The following is a 23,431-nucleotide window of genomic DNA, read 5'->3' as shown; positions in this document are numbered from 1 at the left end:
TCTTTGATCGACACTCACGCGTTCATCTCTAGCTAGACGTGTTCCTCGCTGACAGTTTCTGTGGTGGCATCAGCTGAGCGCACGGCCCAATGGACGCGCTTCACTTTTATCCATACGTCACGTTGGACGATGTCGACGTCGGCGCCTGCGTCGGCGTTGACGTTAACGTCGAAGACCGTTGCGCTATTTGCCGTTTGTCCCATTTCGTTGTCGTGTGCTTTGCTTTGCGGTTCTCGTTCTTTTTGCTCGGTGCTCGTCCGTTTATTTTTGTATATTTGTCGCATATATATTTTGGTTAATATTTTGTTGTTCTTATTTTTAGTTTACAGTTTATGCTTTGTTATTGTTGCTATTTCTATTGCTCTTGTTGTTGTTATTATTATTATTGTCGTTGCTGTTGACTTGTAACGTAAAGTTGTGCACAACACAAAATTCTATTCAAATTTGTCATCAGCTGGCAGGCGGAGAAGAAGCAGCGCATAGCGTAACTGTAACTGTATCAGTAACGGTAAACTTGTGGGCTTAGTTAACTGAAGGAGTTATGGCTGCCAAAGATCGTCTACCAATATTTCCATCGCGTGGGTAAGTGTACTTTCCCTCTCTCTCTCTCACACAGAATCGAGAGATTCTCCGTTTCATGCATTTTGTCTCGCAGAGCACAAACGTTGATGAAATCACGTCTGGCGGGCGCCACGAAGGGCCATGGCCTACTTAAGAAGAAGGCAGATGCTTTGCAGATGCGTTTTCGTTTGATTCTGGGCAAGATCATTGAGGTAGGCAGAGCAGCTGACAACTTATTTCGCGATCTTGCTGAGTGATCTCTTCCATAGACCAAAATGCTAATGGGCCAGGTGATGAAGGAGGCGGCCTTCTCTTTGGCCGAGGTCAAATTCACGACGGGCGACATAAATCAGATTGTGCTGCAGAATGTGACCAAGGCACAGATCAAGATACGCACCAAAAAGGATAATGTTGCCGGTGTTACTCTGCCCCTTTTTGAGCCCTATCAGGATGGTGTCGATACTTATGAGCTGGCTGGATTGGCGCGCGGCGGCCAGCAGCTGGCCAAGCTTAAGAAGAACTATCAGAGCGCGGTGCGCCTGCTTGTCGAGCTGGCATCGTTGCAAACGTCCTTTGTGACGCTGGACGATGTCATCAAGGTGACCAACAGGCGTGTCAATGCCATCGAGCATGGTTAGTACCTCAAAGATTTCATACAAGTCAGGTAAAAGTTTGTTATATAATTCGATTACAGTTATAATACCGCGCATCAATCGCACCATTGAGTACATCATCAGTGAGCTGGACGAGTTGGAGCGAGAGGAATTCTATCGCCTGAAGAAGATCCAGGACAAGAAGCGTGAGGCCCGCAAATGCGCAGACCGAAAGCGCGAGGAGCTGCGTCGCCAGGGCTACAATGTGCCCAGCAGCGAACAGGCGCAGAACATACTCGAAAACGAAGGCGACGAGGACTTGCTCTTCTAAGTAGAAGAGTCTCTTGCGGGCCAATCAGCGAGCACTTATAATTCGCACTCACACGCGCACACACAGACACATATGCACACGCACAGACGCACACGCATTCGCACACGCACACGTAGACGCAGACGCAGACGCAGACTTCTTTAGGCTTCGAGAATGTGACGCCTTTGCAAGAATTAATTCAATTTCTACGCTCACATTGTGCTGCAATTTGTTCTGGTTCTGGTTCAGCTACTGGTTCGTTGTTGTTGCTATTTGCTGCTCTTGTTGTCATTGTTGTCATTGTCGCTGCTGTTGCCGTTGCCGTTACTGTGGCTGCTGTTGCTCTTGTATGTAGCTAATGAAATTATGTACACGTATGTACTTGACTATGTATTTGTATTATTGTTATTATTATTACTATTCTCATGTTTGGCTTTTGTGTGTATTTGTTGTTAATTTGACTAATTTCGCAGACTTTTAATTGTGCGCAGAAAAAAGAAACTAGATAAAAAAAACATAAAGAAAAAAATCTATTTGATGGCCCATAAAAACGTCTCATTTAGTCGCTTTTGGTTGAAACTTTGGCAATTCGTAGTTATCGATATGGATATGGTTGGCCCCATGGACAGCCCCCACCATACACACACGGCCCACCACACAACACGTGCCAAACCGCAAGTCAATAACAAAATCGTATATAGTTATAAATATGCATTAATCGAAAGGCCCGTGCGCATAGATTAACGTTCAAGCGAGCTCTTGATCATGTTTTCGTTTTCGTCCCCGTGTTCATACCCGTTCTCATTCTGCGAGAACTAGAGCTGCCCAATTCGTATTAATAATAGGCGAGACATACGTAAATTATTTAGATACATATATATAAAATCAAGTTTATTCATATACATACAGATATATATGTATATTATGTTTGCTTATACACGTAATAGTTTGCCATTGACCACTTTTTTTTTGTTTTCTTTTTGTATTATATGTTCCTCACAGTTCAGTTTTTAAGTAATTAGCTTTTCCATTTTCCTTTCTTGTGTGTTATCTCTTTAAATTCGGCTTGCTTCTCATTGAGTTCTTAGCCTAAGAAAAAAAATTGTCGCACGAAGTCTAGGGGCAAAAAAGCTTTAAAAAATATGGGTACATATACGTTTCATTTGCGCGCGGTGTAGATGGGGCTTCGAATCAGCTGCATTTACTAGTGTAAATGGTCATTAAGCTTGCAAAATGCGCATGGATTATATTAGATATATGTATATGTATTTATATATATTTATATATATGTATGTGTGTACGAGTATGTTAAGATATTGTATACCAAGTACTGTGACTGCATTTTGTACTTCTCCAAAATATATTTATATATGTATATATCTGTATTCGTTTACAGGCAACGTGTTCACGAGTTCGAAAACATTGCAAATGAACTATAAATGTGAACCGGTAAGAACATTCACTTTCTCTAGAGGGAGTTAGAGAAAGGCAATTTATACTCGTTCATGCAGCGCAGAGAGTATATTGGCTTTGTGCAATTCGTCTTGCTGTCCATCTAGCCATCTGCCCATATATTTCTCTGAACCACTTTGCCACTATTGAAACTAGAGACAAGAAATTTAAAGCCGTGTATACAACTCCTAGATATGGAAACAGTCAGTTTGTAGTTTTCAGCTTTATGGCGGAAACAGTAAGCTTTTTACTTGAACTTTTCTATAGATCGGCTTAGACGGTAAGTAAGATAAGCAAATGGTTCATTGTGGGGAAGCTTTGCACATAGGCGTATTGGGGCGGGGCCAATCCGAAAGAATCAAGTTGATCTGATGATCATGGTATATTCAAGGTAAATCTTCCGAAATATTGATTCGGGTGTCTTATGCGCCTGCGAGCTAAGAAATGGTCATATAATAAGAGAATATTATAACATCATATTTTATCTCTGGTTCAGTATATTTGAACCAGTTCGAATGAATATATATATTCATTCTCATTTAAAAATGATCAGGTAGCTTGGTATACCGTTATATTGATATAATGTGACATAATGTGTAAGTATATATATAAATATATATATATATATATATATGTATATGAATATGTTTGTAATTGCACTATACGTTTATGTATGTATGTATGTATATAAATATGTAGCTATGTTTGTTGTATATGAATAATATGTATATATAATATATATCGTATGTATACATCTATATTTCATTTTTAGTAGTTTGCCGCCTTACATTTAGTATATATATTAAAAAAAAAAACAGTTTCTTACTTAAATATTAATTTTTCACACACAAATATAGCCAGAGAGAAGAAAACACGCATCGAAGCAAAGGTTCGGCTTGATTTTCATGCGGTTTTTCGCCTCCGTTTTGAGTTAGCATATATGTATATATATATATGTATACATATATATATATATGTATAAAATAATTTATATTAATCTATTTATAAAAGTGCACACGTTTCAGTTGAGCTGAGTTGAGTTTTTTTAGTGTAGCTGCGCGCTTAAACACTAAGCTAAAACGTGCGCCAAGTGTAAGCGCAAGAGTAAAGGAGATAGCGACACCGAGTGAGAGAGCGAGTGTATGTGTGTGTGAGCGAGTGTGTTCGCGTTAGACTTAACGCGTTTAACAGTTCTTAAAGTTTACAGTTAGTTTTTGTTTTGCGATATTTTTACGACTGCAGCTGCTGCGGCTATTCAGCTTGTTGTAGTTGTTATGGTTGCGATTGCAGTTGTTGTTCTAGTTGTAGTTGTGGTTGGCGTCGCCATTGCTGTCGTTGTTGACAACTGTGACGTCATAAATATTTGCTGAGACATTTGAGCGCCAGGCATCACACATTTGTTCTGCAAATGACACAAGCAGAAAGACAGCAAGAAACGAGAGGGAGAGAGAAAGAGGGAGAGACACAGAATGCATCAAGCATAAGCGCGCAAAAAAAATTGATGAGAAATTCGCAAATAAAAAAAAACAAACATCATTTGTATGCATATCATTGAAGGTAGGCAGAAATGTAAGAAAGAGAGGGAGAGAGAAAGAGGAAACGCACATAGACATTAAGTTTGATAGCCTTTGTTGTTGTTGTTGTTTTTTTTAGTTATAAAGAATATTAGAAAAATAATTGCAAATCGTGTGCTTTTGGTTGCAAACAAAGCGCTGCAAAAAAACTCAGTGAGCAGATTAATTATTAGTAAAATTATTTATGTATTTTTATGAAATTTTGTGGCAATTATTAACTCAAATTAAAAAAGGAGTTAAATATAGATGCACAAAAAGAGGCAAAAATTATTTTCGACAATGGGCAAATATTTAAAGCTGACCAGTGTGACCGAATTCTAATGACAAATGAACCAAATTAGAGTGCTCGACCAGCCGCTACCCTTATTATTGGATTTCGCTTATGTATTTATTGTTCTTTCGATGGTGAAACTGAATTGATGAGTGTGAAAATGATTTTCCTATATTATTTTCCAATTTTCGTTTTCTATTAAGGTGTTTTTATAAGGAATCCTGTTTGTATTCCTCTCTTAAGGCATTTCACTAATTTCCCATCCTTTCGATTATGAATCGATATATTTTATTTTCCTTAAAGTTGTTCTATATTTTTTTTCATCATTTCCACAGAATATGATTTTTATTATTCCCTTTAAAGCCGTTTTCAAGTTTCCTTATTATTTTTATCTTCTTATCATTGTCATAAATATTATAAAGTTCCCTTATAGTCCTTCAAAAATTTCCCTTTTTTTCGAGAATGATTCCAGAAAAATGAAAGTCAATTTTTCTCTTTTTCGTCAAAAAAATTATTATAAATTTCCTCCAAGTTGTTTTAAAATTGCCCTTCTTTTCAAAAATAATTTAATAACCTTTCCTTTTTATCTGTACCTTGTTTCAAATTTTCTTTAAAGCTATTTAAAAATTTTTAAAAAAAATCCGTTAAAGAGCCGTTAATTTCCGTTTATATCGTTAAAAATGCAATATAATTTACCCTGAAATTCCTTTTGAATTATCCCTTCTTTTCGAGAAAATTTCATTAAAACTCCGAAAACATTTTTCTACTTTTTGTCTACAAATTATAAATCTTTTCGAGAATGCTTTGTTTTGTTTTGTTTTTTTCTTTCATTGAAGTCCTTATTCCACTACTTTTCGTCAATGACTCGTTAAATAGTCAAAGCCTGAATATAAATTTTCCTTAAAATTCTTCTAAAATATCCCTTTCTTTCGAGTAAACTTCGTTAATATTCTTTTGCCTCAGCATTTTCTTTAATTTCCCTTCCTTTTGTCTATAACTTTGTTCTTCCTTCAAAAATCTTTTAAAATATAGATATAAAATATAGATATAACCAGTGATATTTATAGGTTAAGTTCAGAGTCCTTAGCTAAGTCTTATGAAAAGCAAAACCTAAAATTATATTTGATTTCCTTTCTATATTGTAAATGAATATAAATATGAATATTCTAACATCAAGGATTACCATTAGCAGTACTAAACTATGCTAACTAAAATTGATATATGATTGAAATGCACAGTTAAAGTCTGTTTCGTATATACATATGTATGTAGACTAATAAGTTTTTACATATGTACATGAACCTAACTACAGATACGATTCGAAATCGGAAGAATTTTTGGTATTGTCTGATGATGCTTCGGTCACACTGATTTCTTGGAAGAGTTGGAATTATGTTTGATGAAATATTTGGAGTTTCCTTGGTTTGATAGACATGCTAGCCAAGATCCTAGGCCAATTTACTGGATCTGATTTGAATGTGAGCAGTAGAAGAATTTCTAGGGACCTGTTGATGCTGGCGATCTTGAGGGTTTTTTCAGGTGCGCAGATCGGAGTCAAGCATATGAGTGTAAAGGATATATATATGTGAAATAGACTACAGTGAACTGTCGCTTTGATAGACTCAACTCGAGCTAAGCGTGTTTCGTGCTTAAGACAAATTCAGCGAGGCGATTTTTACAGCATACAACGAGCTCAAGATCTCGAGATGGGCGCATATTGAGGCTACCGAACACGAGAGTTTTGGATACGAGATAACAGGACATACATATGTCTGCATGACAGATCGAGATATCAGATCGTACTTGGTCGTGTTTGTGGCACGACATGCGCCCATCTCTAGCATAGTTCGGGCGGATGTTAATTGGGTTGTTCTGTGCAAGTAGACTGAAAGGTTGTTGAGTTTCGGACTAAAGTTGCGGCTAGACTCTAAGTGGATGGGGGTTGCGCTACGGGGTTGCTACGTTTCTATATATAGTTGGCTAGAACTACATTTTTGGCCTACTGCTCTGACAACTCAAATACAACTGACTCGGGTGGTACGGATGACGCTGGCGGTACTCTCAGTACCTTTTGGCCGCGAAAGCACAGGCTAAACTTCCAATTGCCATTGTTGCGAGCATCTGGTGCCTCCTTGCCTCTAATCCTTGCTGAGCCACTCGCCGGTTCGTCCTTGCCTTGATTGCTGTTGGCCGTGTTGTTGTTGTTGCGCTGCTGGACAAATCGCTGGCGTTGTGGCTCATTCGCAATGACGATGATCACGCTGCTGGCCTTGCGGCTATTGAGGCGCCTGTTCTGCGGCGAGATCCTAATGCCAAATACCGTATACTGTATTACAGGGTCTAAGTGCCTAGCCGCGACTACTTACCGCAAGCTGGAGGATAGCGCGTCGACCGTCTGCTGGGCCGGTGCCTCCGTGTCCGGCGCTGTGTTGTAGGCGGCCGAGTACATGGATGCACGCTTCGGGACCCACTCCGGATGCCCGCGCACCGACATCCAGACGGCCAGACTCTTGAGCAGCACAGCGCGCACCTGTCAACAGCATTGAATCGATTAGCCAAAGTCAATGAGACCCGGATCAACACGCACCTCGCCATTCAGGAAACAGTAGATCAGCGCTATGAAGAAGCCCTGAAAGGAGGTCAGAAAGTGGGTCACATAGCTCCATATGGCGAACTTCCAAGCTGTCTTCAGTGCCGGCACCAGGTGCAGTAGATTCGTAATTCCCAATAAAGGTAGCAGCACTATGGCCGCCCGGACTGCCTTGCGGGTCTGCTCGATGTCGCTAGCCTGCGACTGGCGCAACTTCACCACCAGCACGCGTATGATGTTCACCAGAAAGAAGAAGTTTAGCTGCAGAGTAGAAGAGCTTCATAGACTGGGGAGCTCTCTCGCTTGGCAATTGGGTTAGCTCACCAGGATGACGGCCAGGCGTGGTCCTTCCAGTATCCAGTAGTAGGGGGTCAGATTGTAGTTCCACATGCAATCGCCCAGGGCTGTGTCCATAAAGATGGCCGTGCATTGCACCCACACAAAGGTCATCACAACGGGCATGCCCCAGCCGAGCAGCGAGAAGAAGATCAGCGGAAAGCTACCCTGGAATACAGCCACGGTGACCATGTTGTGCAAGTAGAGACCCTCGATGAACATCCACATGAACATGGCGGTGCGTGCGTATTCGAGTAGTACGTAGGATGCCTCGCATAGATATGGCTGCAATCGATAACAAATCGATGAGAATCGATAACGAAAATGTTTAAAGTAGATAGTACCTTAATCAGCACAATGTAATCGATAACAGCTCGAAAACAAATCGATAACAACTCAATAACAAATCGGTAACAACTCTATAACAAATCGATAACAAATCTAAAGTAGAATCGAAGTCATACAGCTTGTATAAATATCGATAAATATTTGTAATAATACGAATGCGTTAAGAGGTTATTAATAATCGTTCAAAATCGATTGTAGTCGATGCTATAAACGATAACATCTCGATAAGAATTTAATATTAATTCGATCACAATTCGAACATGATTTATATAATATATATATATATATAATTATAATATATATATAATGCGCTTACATATAAGCAACAGTTCGATAACAAAATTATAAAAGTTCGATAACCATTCGATATCCGTTTGGTAAGAATTCGAAATCCGTTCGATATCAATTCGATAACAGTTCGATAACAGCTCGATAACTGTTCGATATAAATTCGATAGAAGTCTGATAGCCGTTCGATATCCGTTTAGTAACAATCCGAACAGTTACATAACAATTCGGTAACAATTCGATAACAGTTCGATAACTGAACGATAACAATCAAGCTACCGTTAAATACAGATAACTGTTCGATAACAATTCGATTATAATTTACCTTCTCATACACACAATAATCGATAACAATCGTTAGTAGTAGTCATAGGTAGTATGAAGTACAGCTTATGGAAATTTAAACGACATCAAGCTAGATATGAGACCTATGGTTGAGTCTAAAGATCTTTAAGTTTGAATCCAAGCTTTCAGTGACTTTCTTAATCCCAAGCCAAATCACTTAATAACTAATATTATGATAAGGATTTTATATGTGAATACTTATCGATTATCGATTATCGATTTCATGTCGCCTACTTACCGTATTCTCGATAGCCGATAGACTTGTATTGGTAGCTGCTTCCGGCTTGCCGCGCCGAAACTGATCCAGGTAGAGGGTCAGTCGCACAATCACCTGCAACACCATTGCGATGAACAGGTTCTTGTGTATTTTGGTGCGATTGTTGCGCAGCGACCGAAACGCGCAGAATATCACCAGAGAGATGATGAGCGCGAGCAGGGACAGGCATAGTCCAATGATCTCCAGTGTCCGTGTCCGCTGTGCTATATCAATGTAGAGCTGCCCAAAGCAAATGCAATTAGAACGCGTCGAGCTGAGCCGCTGTCCAACATGCGCACTTACGTTAACATCCTTGATTTCCTGCATTAGTTTGATGACCTCCGGCTTGTAGCAGGGCCCGTAGTCCGTCCAGCCGGCAGGACTCGGTTCGGTCTCGTTGGGTCGTCCGCCCCAATGGCCATCCAGCTCGCACTTCCGATTCGCGAATTCTGTTTCAAATCAATTAAAATGCCAGCAATTACAATTATGTGTGTCAGGGTGCCCACTCCCTGCTCCCTGCTCCCTGCTCCCTGCTCAGCTCCTTCCTTTGTTTGCAAAGCTCGCCCAAGCAACTAAATAAATAATTTGCAGCTGTCCATCCAAAGACCACAACAAATAGACGGCATTGATATAGTCCATGTTGGGGAGCTAGGGCTTGCCGAACTTGGCTGTTAAGTCAACTATTGAAATTTGTTTTTGCAGTTGGTCATACCCCACCCACAAGGAGTGCAAAGGGTATTTCTGGGACAGTGGCAATTCGTATTAGAAACTGTCGCTTCAATCCAATCACGTTTCATTGTTGTTTTACATTGCTGTTTCACTGCTGACCCTATTAATACCCTGTACTATGTGCGAGTGGGCATGATGAGCTTTGGGTGCCCTTAGCTTTAGCAATGGAAGCCTGCATATAACTGACTTCTCAGGCTTCTTCAAATAGAATCGAGTCAACTTATACGATTTGCTAGGGTATCTGCGAGTCGAGTATCGCTGAGCAAGTCATCTTTGGCGCTCGTCAGCGTCGTCGCTCTTACTGCAATTATGTCAATCGAATCGAACTTTGTGTGTTTCTGTGCTTGAGCCTCGTTGTGTGGCACAGGTGTGCATTGCTGTGATACCTGGGCGACAATCGAGGACAGCTGAAATTATGGCCAGTTGCTCATCAAGCATTGAGCACCTGGCAGTGCTAGCTGCGTAAAAGCTTCAAATTACCCAACTTAAAGCCATGGCAACGAATCGCCATGCTCATTATCATCAAAGGCTTTGACCGACTGTTCAGACGCTCGCCCACACACGCTGCCCCACGCCCCACGCCTCATGCCCCACGTTGGCACTTCCGGCGTAAATTGCGTTTCAGGGCAGAAGTCGAAAAATAGAGTATGCAGTCCGATTCCCTTAGCTGTTGGCCAAGGCTCATCACTGAGCAGCAGCTGGATGCAGGCGACGACTTCTACTCTGACCAGGAGATTCCCGGAATCGGCAATGAAATGAAAACATTTTCCATTTATAGCTATCTGCATATGCTGCAGTGCACTTAAGCCCACGCTTGGTTGAGTCCTCGAAACATTCCAATTAGTCATTTTTCGGAATTGCCTTGAACGCCTTCTGCCACTTGGAGTTGAGCTGCTCAATCGACTCGAAAAGGGCCTTTTGAGTTCATCGAATAGCCGCAAGTTGCAAGTTGCAAGTGGCAAGTTGTACGCAGCTAAATCAGGTGAATGATGCGCTTCAGCAACGAGCTTAACCTGGCCAATTGAGTCACATCCTTTCTACCTTCCTTTCCACCTTCCTCTCTCCCTTCCCTTCACCCTTCCTTTCTTCCTTCCTTTTGTCGGACAGAGCTGTATATAACTATCGCTTCGATAGGTATTATATGTCATATAGCATTCAGACTTGATACTACGTTTCGCCGCGCTCTCTTGTAGACTAAAAATAGACTCTTATTCAGCTATAAATATGGAAGGATTACACGGATGTTGTCGCTCGAAATAACTCAGCAAAGTTGCTGAGAGAAAAGACAGCGCGAGGTAGGCTAAGAGATGGGTTTATATATCTGCTTCACGAATATATAGAGGCAGAGAGTGTTATAGAGACAGAGAGTAACTGTGCATGTTCACACATACACACACATATACATATATACTAGGACAGAAGTACAGCCCAATGGACATCCCGCCTTAGCAGAGTATAGGAGAATCAAGCAAGGAAGGCGTTACAGAACTAGTTTTCTTAAATTACAGAGCAGACCGAGCGACTGTCTATATATAGTGCGACTCAATTAATTTGCAGGTAATTTCGCACAAATCATAGAGTATAGTCAGGTGTGCAGCAGCAGGTGTCGAATGCCCAGAGCTCGGACCCACTGTCTTGGCCCAGTTTAAGCGCTAAATAATTGCCAATGTGTGTAGCTATTAAAGAGGCGAACCCGTTATTAAATTGATATCAGCTCACTATGTTATATACACTAATTAATATATATATAAATTTATTGCATATCTGCAAGTATTTCAGCTGCCTTTGAGCCAAGTCTCAGTTCAGGTTTACGTGACTCCCATTCACTGATGCCTTCGTGCATATCGAAGTAGTTCATTCAGCTCCCGGGCATTTGGCTTTTGGCCTTTGGCTTTTGGCCATGTTCTATATCAAGGTTAGGCGACACCCACGTTCGATTTCATATTTGGGAAATTGGCTAACTAAAATATGATGAGCTATGAAAGTTTAACAAGTCAATTTAGAACTTGGCCTTAGGTAGAATCAATCTTGTTCATTAAGCCTGGTTTGTTAGGCTCAACACATTTAGGTTAGTTCGATCTGGCAAGCCTTCCAAGTCCAAGACTTATCTTATTTACTTACTGCGTGTATCGACGCCATGATAGCCAGCGGGACAGTTCATTCGGGCGAGGACTCCAGCGGGCGTTGGTGGCCAGCAGAGAAGCGAGTCCCAAGTCCAGTTGCAGTAGATGACTAGAGCAAGGATTGAGATGGAGAGTCAGAAAAAGTATGGCGCGAGAGGAGTGTGATAGATGTAAGGCAGAGAGAAGAGATGGACGAGAGAGGAGAGTGCAGAGACAAATGAGATGACAAAATAATGGAGGAGTGAGGAGAGATGAGAGGAGAGAGGAGAGGTGAGATGAGAGAGGAGAAATCAGTGAAGAGTAGGGAAAGAGAAGACGAGAATGGAGTTGAGAAAGAGAGAGGAGAAAAGAGATGAAATAGAGAGAAAAAGATAAAGATATAAGGACAGAGACAGAGAGAAGAAAGGATATAGATAGAGAGGAGAGGCAAGACAAACAGGAGATACAGAGGAGATACAGTAGAGAGAAACGAGTTTAGGGTATTAGAGGAAGAGAGGGAGAGGAAGAGAGGAAGAGAGGAGAGAGGAGAGAGGAGAGAGGAGAGAGGAGAGAGGAGAGAGGAGAGAGGAGAGAGGAGAGAGGAGAGAGGAGAGAGGAGAGAGGAGAGAGGAGGGACAATCGACAATCGAGAGAACTGAGGAGAAAGAGAGAAGGATGGAGAGAAGAGACATAGAGAGAGGATAGGATAGGAGATAGGAAGGGATTGGATGTATGGGGGACAGGTTAGAGAGAAATGAGATAGAAGTGAGAGCTGATTGAGGGAAAGCACAGATGACAAATATTCAGTTTAGCTCAGTTCAGTTCAGCTCAGCTCAGTTCAGTTCAGTTCAGTTCAGTTCAGCTCAGTTCAGCCCGTCGGGACCTTTGGCCTCCCTATACATAAGACGATTAGTATCTCTCTATTCGTATATTATTCCACAGTTAAAACTTAAATAATTTCGATGCTTCAATTTACTATTGTGACTGGTTTTTCTTTGATTGGCCAGGTGGAGGTCCTGGCGTGTTATTGGCAAAAGCAATTGCTGATGGAGCAGGTCTATTGGGTGCCACTGCAGCTGGCACCAGTTCAGCATTGGCTAATCTCGCTGACAGGGCTGTTTCCGATTTCCGTTGCAAGAGGGCGGGGTGCAGGTGGGCTTCGTTGTCGACGCTGAGTGGGCCCGCAGTTGCCGAGAACAAATGCGGCTCCTGGAAGAAATCGCTTTGGCCGCCGGCACTGGCCTCTGCGCTGGCAGAGTGGGACTGCCGCCAAGCGGACAGCTTCTTCCAAAAAAGTTGCCGGCTCTCGTCTGACATTAAGCTCGCCAAGCCGGCGCCTTTCTTCTGCGAGCGTACAGTGATTACGTATCGACCCTTCGCATCGCCTTTAACGGCAATGTTCACAACGAACTTTAGCATTACGAACAATTTGGACACCACAGGCAACAAATTCGCTTCTGGCAATTCAATTGGAGCTCAAAGGTTAAAGGTTTATCACTCAAACAGACAGCTATTTTATAAATTTATGGACACTATTAAAATACAAATAATTTCAGTTCTCATCGAAGCCGCTTTTCGCTCGACTTTCCGGAAAATTTTATTTTCGAAAGAGCCTAGCCTGAAACGAGAGAGAATTGACGAGAATTGACTTCTCAGCCTCAAACATCGCATTTCCCGAGCTCATTTCTTGACAGTCGCGTCGTGGCTTGCTTTTCCTAAGTAAATTTAATTTATCCGATATCTAATGAATTCAGCTAGCCTATCGATAACAACCATATAGCTAGAACTGCCAAGCAGATATCTAACTGATTTCGATAGTCTATTGACTATCGATACCGATAGCCTGAAGATCCGATGAGAAGCATTATGGCATCGATATCAAGGAATGCCTAAAGCTTTACTGATCGATATATTTACGATCTTTGAGTAAATCGATCAATAAGTTATCGATTATTTCGACTGTTCTAAGCATTTCGTCACTTCTGAATAAGCCTCCCGATCAATTACCGACCCCACTGACTACGCTGAGTTTATCGATAGACTCTAAGTCACATCGATATCATCTTGTTTGTCGTGGAATGGAGTGAAGTGCTTGGTGAAGAGTCCGTGAGACTGAATTGAGGAGGATGGGGAAGGACTGAAGAGCGCTCACCTGTCTGAGGCTGTGTGTAATTGGCAAACATTGCTGAGCAGTTGTCATAGTTGTTGGCCGAGGCTGAGTTGAAGGACGAGTTCCATGCTGGGATGCTGGTGCTAGATGCGGTTGTGAGTCCGGATTCTGTTGCCGCCTTAATTGTGTCCATGCCGACCGCTGTGGTTGCCTCAATGCTCGTACTTAACACACGAGTCGGGCTCAGGTCCGTTGCTGTCGCTGTTGCTGCTGTGGTTATCGCTGTGGTTGTCATGGCGGTGCTATTTTCCATGCTCGGTAATCGAACGTCGCCGCCCAGGGGCGATTCCGCCTCCACTATGGAAATGAGTCGAGCTTTGCTCGTTGTTGCAGCGGTTACGGCCGCCTTGCGAGCGATTCCTTGCGAGAAGCTGTTGCTGCTTGTAGTTGTGGTTCTGATGGTGGGCATGCTGCCAGCCTCGTTATCGCCAGCCAGTTGCATTATTTATCCTCAAATGGCCAAGCTGCGGGCCGAGTGGGACGAGGGAGAGGGAGACAGAGAGGGGAGAAAATTTCAATTATTAAAGCTTTTGCTGATAGAGACTAAATAAATTATTGATTATATCCAGATAGAATGTAGCTTAAAGGAGAGACTGCTAAAGGGAAAGTAAGACGGAGAACGAGAAAGAGAAAGAGAGAGGAGAGGAAGGGAAAGAAAGAGAATGGAAAAGTAGAAATAAAGTGAGCAGGAGAGAGATAGTTAGAGATAATAAGAGCGATTTAAAGGAGATGGAAAATGAAATTGCGAGAATGAAAGATAGAGAGAGAGAGAGAGAGGGAGAGAGAGAGAGGGAGGGAGAGAGAGCTTTGGATATATAGAGAGAGACTTAGATTTATATATATATATATAGAGAGACAAAGGGGAAAGATAGAGGAGAGGAATGGAGAGACAAAGAATGGAAAAGTATACTTAAAGAGAGATAGAACGAAACATTGCTAGAGAGAGGAGAGGGCAGATAGATGAAGATGGGAAAAGAAATTGAAAAAAGGAGAGAAAGAGAGAGAAATGAAAAAAAAGGGAGAGAGAGAAAGGGAAAGTGAGAAAGGGAAACACAAAGAGAGAGAGACAGAGAGATAGAGAGAGGCAGAGAGAAGAAGCGGGAGCTAAAGCGAATGGAAAAGTAGAGATAAATAAAGAGAGAGAGAGAGAGAAGGAGAGATTCAGTAGGTAGAAATAGCCTCAGAAAATAGATGGAAGATGAAAAGAGAAATTGAGGAAAAGAGATAGAGAGAGAGAGAGATAGTTGGAGCGAAAGAGAACGAAATACAGAGAGAGTGAGGATGAAAGAACTTGTAGGATAAATGTGAATCGAGCTGGAGTTCGATTAAGCTAGTCCAGTAAACGAGCCCTATGTTAGTCAACCAATGGAAATGATTTCGATCTGGAATTTGCTCAAGGTTGACTGGCAGCCGTCCTCGCCTGAGCCGAGACGTGGTTCAGTTGATTAGACTAAGCCAGCTTAAGACATGACGTCAATTGGACACATTCTGGCACAGGAGGAGTCCAGCTGGCCTCGGCTCTCTGTCTAGAATTAGCTGGCAGTTCTCTTGTTGCATTGCGTTTTAATTAAGGCTTTCTGCCAAGCAGCGCATTCAGCTGAATGCACTCAATAAAAACAGCTACGTATTGTGTGCGCGATATGTTCTTATTCATAGATCTGGTATTGTTTGCACTTGGCTCAGCAGTGGCAGCACTGGGGCAGTCTATTATTATTGTGTACTGCTTATTGTTTATTGTTTATTGCTTGCTGCTTGTTGCTTGTTGCTTGTTGTTTATTATTTATAAATAAATTACTTGGGAATGCAGTCGCTGGCGTTATTTGCCGATGTCTTCCATTTCTATTTATGTCTGGCTGCAACGCACTGCGAACGGCTAATTGAATTCCTGATTGTACTTTCCTCAATATTCCCGAGAAACGCCAGCTAACGGTGTTTCGATTGAGCTCGACAAATGTGTCACGTTCAGCGCTCACCTGTGTCTGCCTCACCTGCGTCCGTAGCAGGCAACGTGCCACTGAGCGCCAAGTGCCTTATCTAATTCCTATTAGACTTTCAACTCAACTCAATCAATCAATCATCATGATTGATTGCTTCCTTTAAGTGTCAGAAAATGTCAATTATAAAGGCTTAGCTCCACGAGTTCAAGCCGATTATCGCAACTATCACTCATCAAATACCTCCTAACCTATCACAAATATATATATGAGTTGTATCTGTTGGCTCAGCGTCTTACAATTGATAGAGATTGGTATTATCCTATGCTGGAAAATACCCTCAAAAATCATCAACTGACTAACGATATAGAGAAAGGACCAGGGAAGCTGAGTCAGCCAGAACACAGAAAGAGAGACAACAAAATAGAGAGTTGGAGAAAAAGAGAGCTAGAGAAATGGACAGCTTTTTGGATATGTTCGCATAGAGAGAGTTAGAGAACAGAGAGAGGAAACACAGAGAGATAGGAAGCCAGAGAGACATACACTAAAAGATAAGGACAACGAGAGAAAGATACTAAAAAGATAGAGATATAGGGAGACAAAGGGACAGATCACGGAGAAAGAGAGATAAAGACACTCAGAGATAGAGAGAGAAAAATATAGAGATGCAGAGAGACAGACATGGAGATGGATCGATGCAGAGATAGACGTAGAGAGATAGAGAGGTAGAGAGAATAGAGAGATGGAGACATTGAGACAAAAAGCTAAAGATACAGATCGATACAGAGATAGGGACAGAGAAATAGGGAGGTAGAGATAAGGAGATACGATAGATAGGTAGAGGCATAGAGAGGTAGAGAGGGAGCAGAGAGAGATGGAGACATTGAGAAAGCTAAAGATACTAAGAGATAGACAGATGGAGATAGATCGATACAGAGATAGACGCAAAGAGCTGGAGAGATATAAATACAGTGACATAGGCACAGACAGAGTGACAATAGAGATGCAGAAATGTGGAGACAAAGCGAAATGGAGACTAAGAGACAAGAAAATATAGTGAAAGAGAGGCAGATAGACAAAGAAGAGAGCAAGGCAGGGAGACGACTTCAGCTGAAGGCAGATAAATGCAGCAACAGAGGCGCTGAGATAGACGCATCACTGCTCAGCTTGGCTTAAATTGGTGTCAATGCCTTGACGAAACGGGACTACCCCTTTTTAATGCTACGTAGGGTATACTCATAGAAATAATTATCTTTAGCTATCAAGCGAAGACTAAATAACTCAAAACTCGCAATATGTGCTCGAATAACTAACATAATGTGTATGTATATATATGTATATGTATATGTATGTATGTGTATATGTGTATATGTGTATATATGTATTCGTGTATATAAAAGTTAATCGCTCAACTCGTTGCCTGAATAGAGCGGATATGAGACTCGCTCTGTCGCAGCTGCCAAGTGACCCAAATCGAGGCTGGCTGATGGCTGATGGCTGCTGGCTGCTGTCTGCCGTCTGCTGCCTGTTGGCTGGGCTTTGCACCTGCCCAGGTGCAGACACAGCATGCGCCTTGACTGAGCGTGTCGCATTACTCTCTGTTGACTGGAGTGACATTCGCGCTTACCTGCACAGCTGAAGGCAGCTCATAGGCCGCTAATTGATAATTCCCACGAAAGACCCATTTAATAATCAAAGCTATTTGTAGCAGCTTGGCTCTCGCTCACTCTCTCTCTCTCTCTCTCTCCCTCTCTGTCTCTCTCTAACTGTGCTCATCTGTCTTGGTTTATGTAAGTGTGTGGCATGTTGCATTGAGACCGAGTGGTTGGGTGGTGTCTCGCTGGTTATGAAAGTAACATACGCTGTGACAACTTACAAAATTGAAATTCTTATGAAATTATATAAAATACATCAGCTCAAAGGCATTTCGAGCGGGCGGGCAACCAGGCCAACAACACCCACAACAATTTCCCATGCACACATACATATCTGTGCGTCTCTCTCTGTCTCTGTGTGTGAATTGTTCGAGACCATAAAGCAAAAGCTGAGTTTAACTTGTAGCTTAGCTAGTGCAGCTAGATGATATGAAACCTTGCCAAGTTTTAAACTAAAATCCATAAGCTAAAAACTTGTGCCAGCTGCGAGGCTGTGGCTTTGCGGCGCGACCCGGCCCGGTCCGGCACCACACAGCACCGCAGCAGGGTATTTGTTAGTCGTTTACTTTTTGCTGTGTTTTTTCTTTTTGTTTTTATTTTTATTTTTCTTGTGTGTGCACAAGCATGGCTGGCGGCATGTTTACGCAAGCATGCTTGTGCTTGCATACCTGACCACCCAAAATGCGAATGAGGTCGACGTTTTATTGCCGAGCAAAGTGAGCCTGGACTCAACTACCAATCAGCTGTGTGTGTGCGTGTGTTTGCTCTTGGTCAATAAAGAGTCGCAAAGTGAGCAACACTTGACAGCTACGACGCGTCGTATGCGTAATATTTCATAGATCTCTTGCCTGTTTAACCAATTGCTTTAGCATTGCACAAGCGTGAGTGCTTTAGGCCGTAGATGTATGTGTTAGGGCAGTTTAGAAAAATCCGACAGCATCTAGGTATGTAATATATACAGCCTGGCTGCACCCTGTCGTATGCGTAATATTGAATAGAACTCGAGTCTAAATGAATTAAATAACTGTTTTTGCAGTTGCCCAATAAAATAATCAAGAGTAAAAGTGTATTTAGAAGTAGATATGTATATATAGGTACGTATACAGGTATATATATACATATATTTATATATGTTCATCCGATAGCAATCGACACTAAAAGTTCATAAATTTAGCTTTGTGTTTTTTATTGTTTTGCACAAATTTGGATAGGAAATGGAATAAATCTATATATATCTGGCCTATATAATTCCTATAGCTTAAGCTAGATCCCATTTGTTAAAGTTTAATTGCCGCAGAATGCGAAATGCGATGGCTCATTGGTAATACTGTTAGCAATTTATGCAAGGCTAAGCGTGATTATTAAAAAGTGGGCTAACGAGTAAGAGGGGCGTGTCTGCTGTTTGCTCATTAACAAGGGCATTTGGGCGGGCGAGTTGACTGCAGTTGTTTCACAGACACATACACACACACACACATATATATATATATATATATGTATGTGCCGTAGCATAGCTTTGGGGCCTGCGCGACCTTAAAAACTTTCGCGCGATTTGACAATGGGGATGTGGCTGTGATGAGATTCGCAACTGCTTTGAATTGTGCGCTGAAACGAGTGGCCGAGGGGCAAACGAGTCGCTATGTAGACTAGGGTAAGTTGATGTGGCTCTCAAACTAGTTGAGGCAACGTTCGGCTTGGCTTCTGCAAAGCAAGTTGCGAGTCGCACGGAGCACAAAGGGCTGTCCTCTCTGCTGGCTTTACTCTTATCAAACAGGCTATTTAAAGCGAACATGTCTTGAAAAACTATGTTAGCAATTAAACTTCTACAAATTTATTATGTAAAGACTAAGTTTCTATAGCAATGCAGCTTATCAAGCATAAAGCAATTATTTTTAGCTCTACACAAATTCATTGTGTGACCTTTTGGTTCTTGTTACGCCGGCGATAGAGGCTCAGAAAATGTGACCGACTGCACAATACCCGTCCATTTGCCATCATATCATACTCTTCAGATAGAGCTATCCGTAGAGCAGATCGACAAGCTGCGGAAGACTCGATGATGTTAGAGGAGATCTCGAGACGGAATCCAAATTTAAAGCCCATATACTCTTCCCGGTTGGCAAAGGCTCTTAAAGCCGCAATGATAGGACAATGGAGGGGGGCTGAGAGGAAAGAGCTAAAGTATAAAAATATAATTTAGTTTTCCTTACGCTTAAATTCACATTGAAGCTCAGAGCGCAAAGCTGCCTTCTGCAGTCAGTGCCAGCGGTGGATGAACTCAATGTTTAAGTTTTGGCAAATTAAGTGAGAAATTTTGAGTGCAAAAATGCAACCGCAAAAGAGAAACGAGCCAAATTTAAGGCCGAGCAGCTGCAAGGAATAGAAGAGAATAGCAAAATAATAGAGAAAATAACGAGAGCAAAAAGCAAACGGCCTAAGGCGGTGCAGCTGCAATTTCTATGGCTGAACCAAATCTCAGTTGAGCCCTGAGCTGTGACGCCCTCCCACTCCCACTGCCACTTTCTCTGCCTCTGCTTCTGTCTGTCTTTACGGAGGCTTGCCACAAGTTGCATTAAAATTAAATAAAAATCAATTCAAGGCATTGCAATGGCAGTTACATCACCTACAACAGCTCTAAAGGATTCTTCTTAAAGCAGCTCTCGGGACGGTTGTCCTGCACCGCAGGACATTTGCCGCTTGGCTGAGCTATTGCTGCTGCTGCTGCTGCTGCTGCTGCTGCTACTGCTACAGCTTACACAATTTGGCATTGAATTCTGTTGCATTCTGCTCAATTCGTAGTTTGGCAATACAAACCACAAGTTCGGTTTATGTTTTGCTCTGTTGCATCAAGCTCAGCGAGAAAACGAATGAGCACTGTAAAGGCATACGAACTTTGGAATACCCTTACTTAGCTCTATGGGAAGTAGTTGCCAACTACAACCGGCACACTTGTTGAGTTAGCTAGTACCTTGCCTGTTGCTACCGATCATAACTATATAAGAGATGCGTTTCTGTATATAGCATGCCTAGCACACATCCAACCTAATTTGAAACCGCTTGTCAAGGCATGAATAGAGACGTTACGAAATCTATGTAATTTCTTGTTTACAGTCAATTGGCTTAGGTCAGTGGCAGCGCCCCCTGTTGTCGACAGCAATAACTATTACTACAGCTGACAAGAGGCACAACAATAATAATAAGGATAATCGTAATAACAATAAGGCATTCGGACAATACACGGCAGAACAGAGGGCGCCACTCGGCTCGCCGCTCAGGCGTGTAATACCCTTCACATGACCAAATACCGTTTTTGACAGCTCATCACGTTTTATTGTGCTATTGCTTACTCGCTCTCCTTCCATGTCTCTCTCTCTCTCCCCCTCTCTATCTCTCTACATCCGTCTCGTATACAGTCACATAGCATTCTCAACTGATGTGTGTTTGTATATCGGCAATGCAATGGGCTGATTATATTGGCGTTGCATAATTTGTCAAGTTTGACACTTTATAAATCAATACCCAGGTGAGTTTATATAGGTGACAATAGACAACGGTAGCTAGTAGACTAAGGGATACTCTGTAAAATACTGATATATTAAATTAATATGTACAATGAATAAATGAATAAATGAATAAATGAATAATGAATAAATGAATAAATGAATAAATGAATAATGAATAATGAATAATGAATAATAAATAATAAATAATGAATAATGGAATATGAATAATGAATAATGATATAATGAATACTGAATAATGCCTCATGAATATGATAATGCATATGCCTCATGCATCTGCTCCTGCCTACTGCCATCCTGCATCCTGCTCTGCCTTGAATCATGCCTCCTGACTCCTGATCTTGATCTGCTATGCCTCTGAATCCTGCCTCCTGCCTCCTGATCCTGCCTCATGCCTCCTGCCTCCTGCCTCCTGCCTCCTGCCTCCCTGACTCCATGCACTCCTGCCTCCTGCCTCCTGCCTCCTGCCTCCTGCTCCTGCCTCCTGCCTGCCTCCTGCCTCCTGCCTCCTGCCTCCTGCCTCCTGCCTCCTGCCTCCTGCCTCCTGCCTCCTGCCTCCTGCCTCCTGCCTCCTGCCTCCTGCCTCCTGCCTCCTGCCTCGCTGCCTCCTGCCTCCTGCCTCCTGCCTCCATGCCTCCTGCCTCCTGCCTCCTGCCTCCTGCCTCCTGCCTCCTGCCTCCTGCCTCCTGCCTCCTGCCTCCTGCCTCCTGCCTCCTGCCTCCTGCCTCCTGCTCCTGCCTCCTGCTACTGCCTCCTGCCTCCTGCCTCCTGCCTCCTGCCTCCTGCCTCCTGCCTCCTGCCTCTGCCTCCTGCCTCTCCTGCCTCCTGCCTCCTGCCTCCTGCCTCCCTGCCTCCTGCCTCCTGCCTCCTGCCTCCTGCCTCCTGCCTCCTGCCTCCTGCCTCCTGCCTCCTGCCTCCTGCCTCCTGCCTCCTGCCTCCTGCCTCCTGCCTCCTGCCTCCTGCCCCTGCCTCCTGCCTCCTGCCTCCTGCCTCACTGCCTCCTGCCTCATGCCCTCCTGCCTCCTGCCTCCTGCCTCCTGCCTCCTGCCTCCTGCCTCCTGCTCCTGCCTCCTGCCTCCTGCCTCCTGCTCCTCCTCCTGCCTCCTGCCTCCTGCCTCCTGCCTCCTGCTCCTGCCTCCTGCCTCCTGCCTCCTGCCTCCTGCCTCCTGCCTCCTGCCTCCTGCCTCCTGCCTCCTGCCTCCTGCCTCCTGCCTCCTGCCTCCTGCCTCCTGCCTCCTGCCTCCTGCCTCCTGCCTCCTGCCTCCTGCCTCCTGCCTCCTGCCTCCTCCTCCTGCCTCCTGCCTCCTGCCTCCTGCCTCCTGCCTCCTGCCTCCTGCTCCTGCCTCCTGCCTCCTCCTCCTGCCTCCTGCCTCCTGCCTCCTGCCTCCTGCCTCCTGCCTCCTGCCTCCTGCCTCCTGCCTCCTGCCTCCTGCCTCCTGCCTCCTGCTCCTGCCTCCTGCCTCCTGCCTCCTGCCTCCTGCCTCCTGCCTCCTGCCTCCTGCCTCCTGCCTCCTGCTCCTCCGCCTCCTGCCTCCTGCCTCCTGCCTCCTGCCTCCTGCCTCCTGCCTCCTGCCTCCTGCCTCCTGCCTCCTGCCTCCTGCCTCCTGCCTCCTGCCTCCTGCCTCCTGCCTCCTGCCTCCTGCCTCTGCCTCCTGCCTCCTGCCTCCATGCCCTCCTGCCTCCTGCTCCTGCCTCCTGCCTCCTGCCTCCTGCCTCCTGCCTCCTGCCTCCTGCCTCCTGCATCCTGCCTCCTGCCTCCTGCCTCCTGCTCCTGCCCTGCCTCCTGCCTCCTGCCTCCTGCCTCCTGCCCTCCTGCCTCCTGCCTCATGCTCCTGCCTCCTGCCTCCTGCCTCCCTGCCTCCTGCCTCCTGCCTCCTGCCTCCTGCCTCCTGCCTCCTGCTCCTGCCTCCTGCCTCCTGCCTCCTGCCTCCTGCCTCCTGCCTCCTGCCTCCTGCCCTCCTGCCTCCTGCCTCCTGCCTCCTGCCCTGCCTACCTGCCTCTGCTCCTGCCTCACTGCCTCCTGCCTCCTGCCTCCTGCCTCCTGCCTCCTGCCTCCTGCCTCCTGCCTCCTGCTCCTCCTCCTGCTCTGCCCTGCTCTGCCTCCTGCCTCCTGCCTCCTGCCTCCTGCCTCCTGCCTCCTGCCTCCTGCCTCCTGCCTCCTGCCTCCTGCCTCCTGCCTCCTGGCCTCCTGCCTCCTGCCTCCTGCCTCCTGCCTCCTGCCTCCGGCCTCCTGCCTCCTGCCTCCTGCCTCCTGCCTCCTGCCTCCTGCCTCCTGCCTCCTGCCTCCTGCCTCCGGCCTCCTGCTCCCTGCCTCCTGCCTCCTGCCTCCTGCCTCCTGCCTCCTGCCTCCTGCCTCCTGCCTCCTGCCTCCTGCCTCCTCCTTCCTCCTGCCTCCT

General features: G+C 44.3%; 2 protein-coding genes across 3 annotated transcripts in view; one reads left to right on the top strand and one right to left on the bottom strand.

Annotated features, from left to right (window-relative positions):
* The first annotated feature begins 25 nt into the window (after positions 1 to 25).
* Positions 26 to 1,688, top strand: LOC111605300 (probable V-type proton ATPase subunit D 2). Its single transcript, XM_023323754.2, has 5 exons — positions 26 to 294; positions 455 to 582; positions 656 to 773; positions 831 to 1,194; positions 1,256 to 1,688. The coding sequence occupies exons 2-5, from the start codon at positions 542 to 544 to the stop codon at positions 1,483 to 1,485; spliced, it is 753 nt and encodes a 250-aa protein (XP_023179522.1). The 5' UTR covers positions 26 to 294; positions 455 to 541; the 3' UTR covers positions 1,486 to 1,688.
* A 2,537-nt stretch (positions 1,689 to 4,225) lies between these two features.
* Positions 4,226 to 23,431, bottom strand: part of LOC111605315 (PDF receptor) — a 50,252-nt gene continuing 31,046 nt past the window's right edge. Inside the window, exons 2-10 of one of the 2 annotated variants that reach the window (XM_030224242.1) lie at positions 13,908 to 14,389; positions 11,775 to 11,885; positions 9,228 to 9,373; positions 8,907 to 9,164; positions 7,676 to 7,972; positions 7,349 to 7,612; positions 7,128 to 7,291; positions 6,792 to 7,067; positions 4,226 to 4,318 (exon numbers count right to left, since the gene is read on the bottom strand). In XM_030224242.1, the coding sequence (XP_030080102.1) occupies positions 4,306 to 4,318; positions 6,792 to 7,067; positions 7,128 to 7,291; positions 7,349 to 7,612; positions 7,676 to 7,972; positions 8,907 to 9,164; positions 9,228 to 9,373; positions 11,775 to 11,885; positions 13,908 to 14,367 (1,989 nt within the window). In that variant the 5' untranslated portion in view covers positions 14,368 to 14,389 and the 3' untranslated portion in view covers positions 4,226 to 4,305. Of the gene's footprint in view, positions 4,319 to 6,092; positions 7,068 to 7,127; positions 7,292 to 7,348; positions 7,613 to 7,675; positions 7,973 to 8,906; positions 9,165 to 9,227; positions 9,374 to 11,774; positions 11,886 to 13,907; positions 14,390 to 23,431 lie in introns of those variants that run through there. The other variant, XM_030224241.1, reaches the window with a different exon arrangement.

Source organism: Drosophila hydei, unplaced genomic scaffold (assembly GCF_003285905.1).
Source record: "Drosophila hydei strain 15085-1641.00,03,60 unplaced genomic scaffold, DhydRS2 tig00000418-arrow-arrow-pilon, whole genome shotgun sequence".
Lineage (NCBI taxonomy): Eukaryota > Metazoa > Arthropoda > Insecta > Diptera > Drosophilidae > Drosophila > Drosophila hydei.
Note: the sequence above shows the minus strand (reverse complement) of the source record. Positions and strands in the feature narration are given on the sequence as shown.

What these genes read in the sequence shown, in the direction of transcription:
- LOC111605300 (XM_023323754.2), top strand. Translation starts at nt 542, where the DNA reads ATGGCTGCCAAAGATCGTCTACCAATATTTCCATCGCGTGG. An exon ending in CCAATATTTCCATCGCGTGG is followed by an intron (nt 583 to 655) that starts GTAAGTGTACTT and finishes TTTGTCTCGCAG; the next exon opens with AGCACAAACGTTGATGAAAT. An exon ending in TTCTGGGCAAGATCATTGAG is followed by an intron (nt 774 to 830) that starts GTAGGCAGAGCA and finishes TCTCTTCCATAG; the next exon opens with ACCAAAATGCTAATGGGCCA.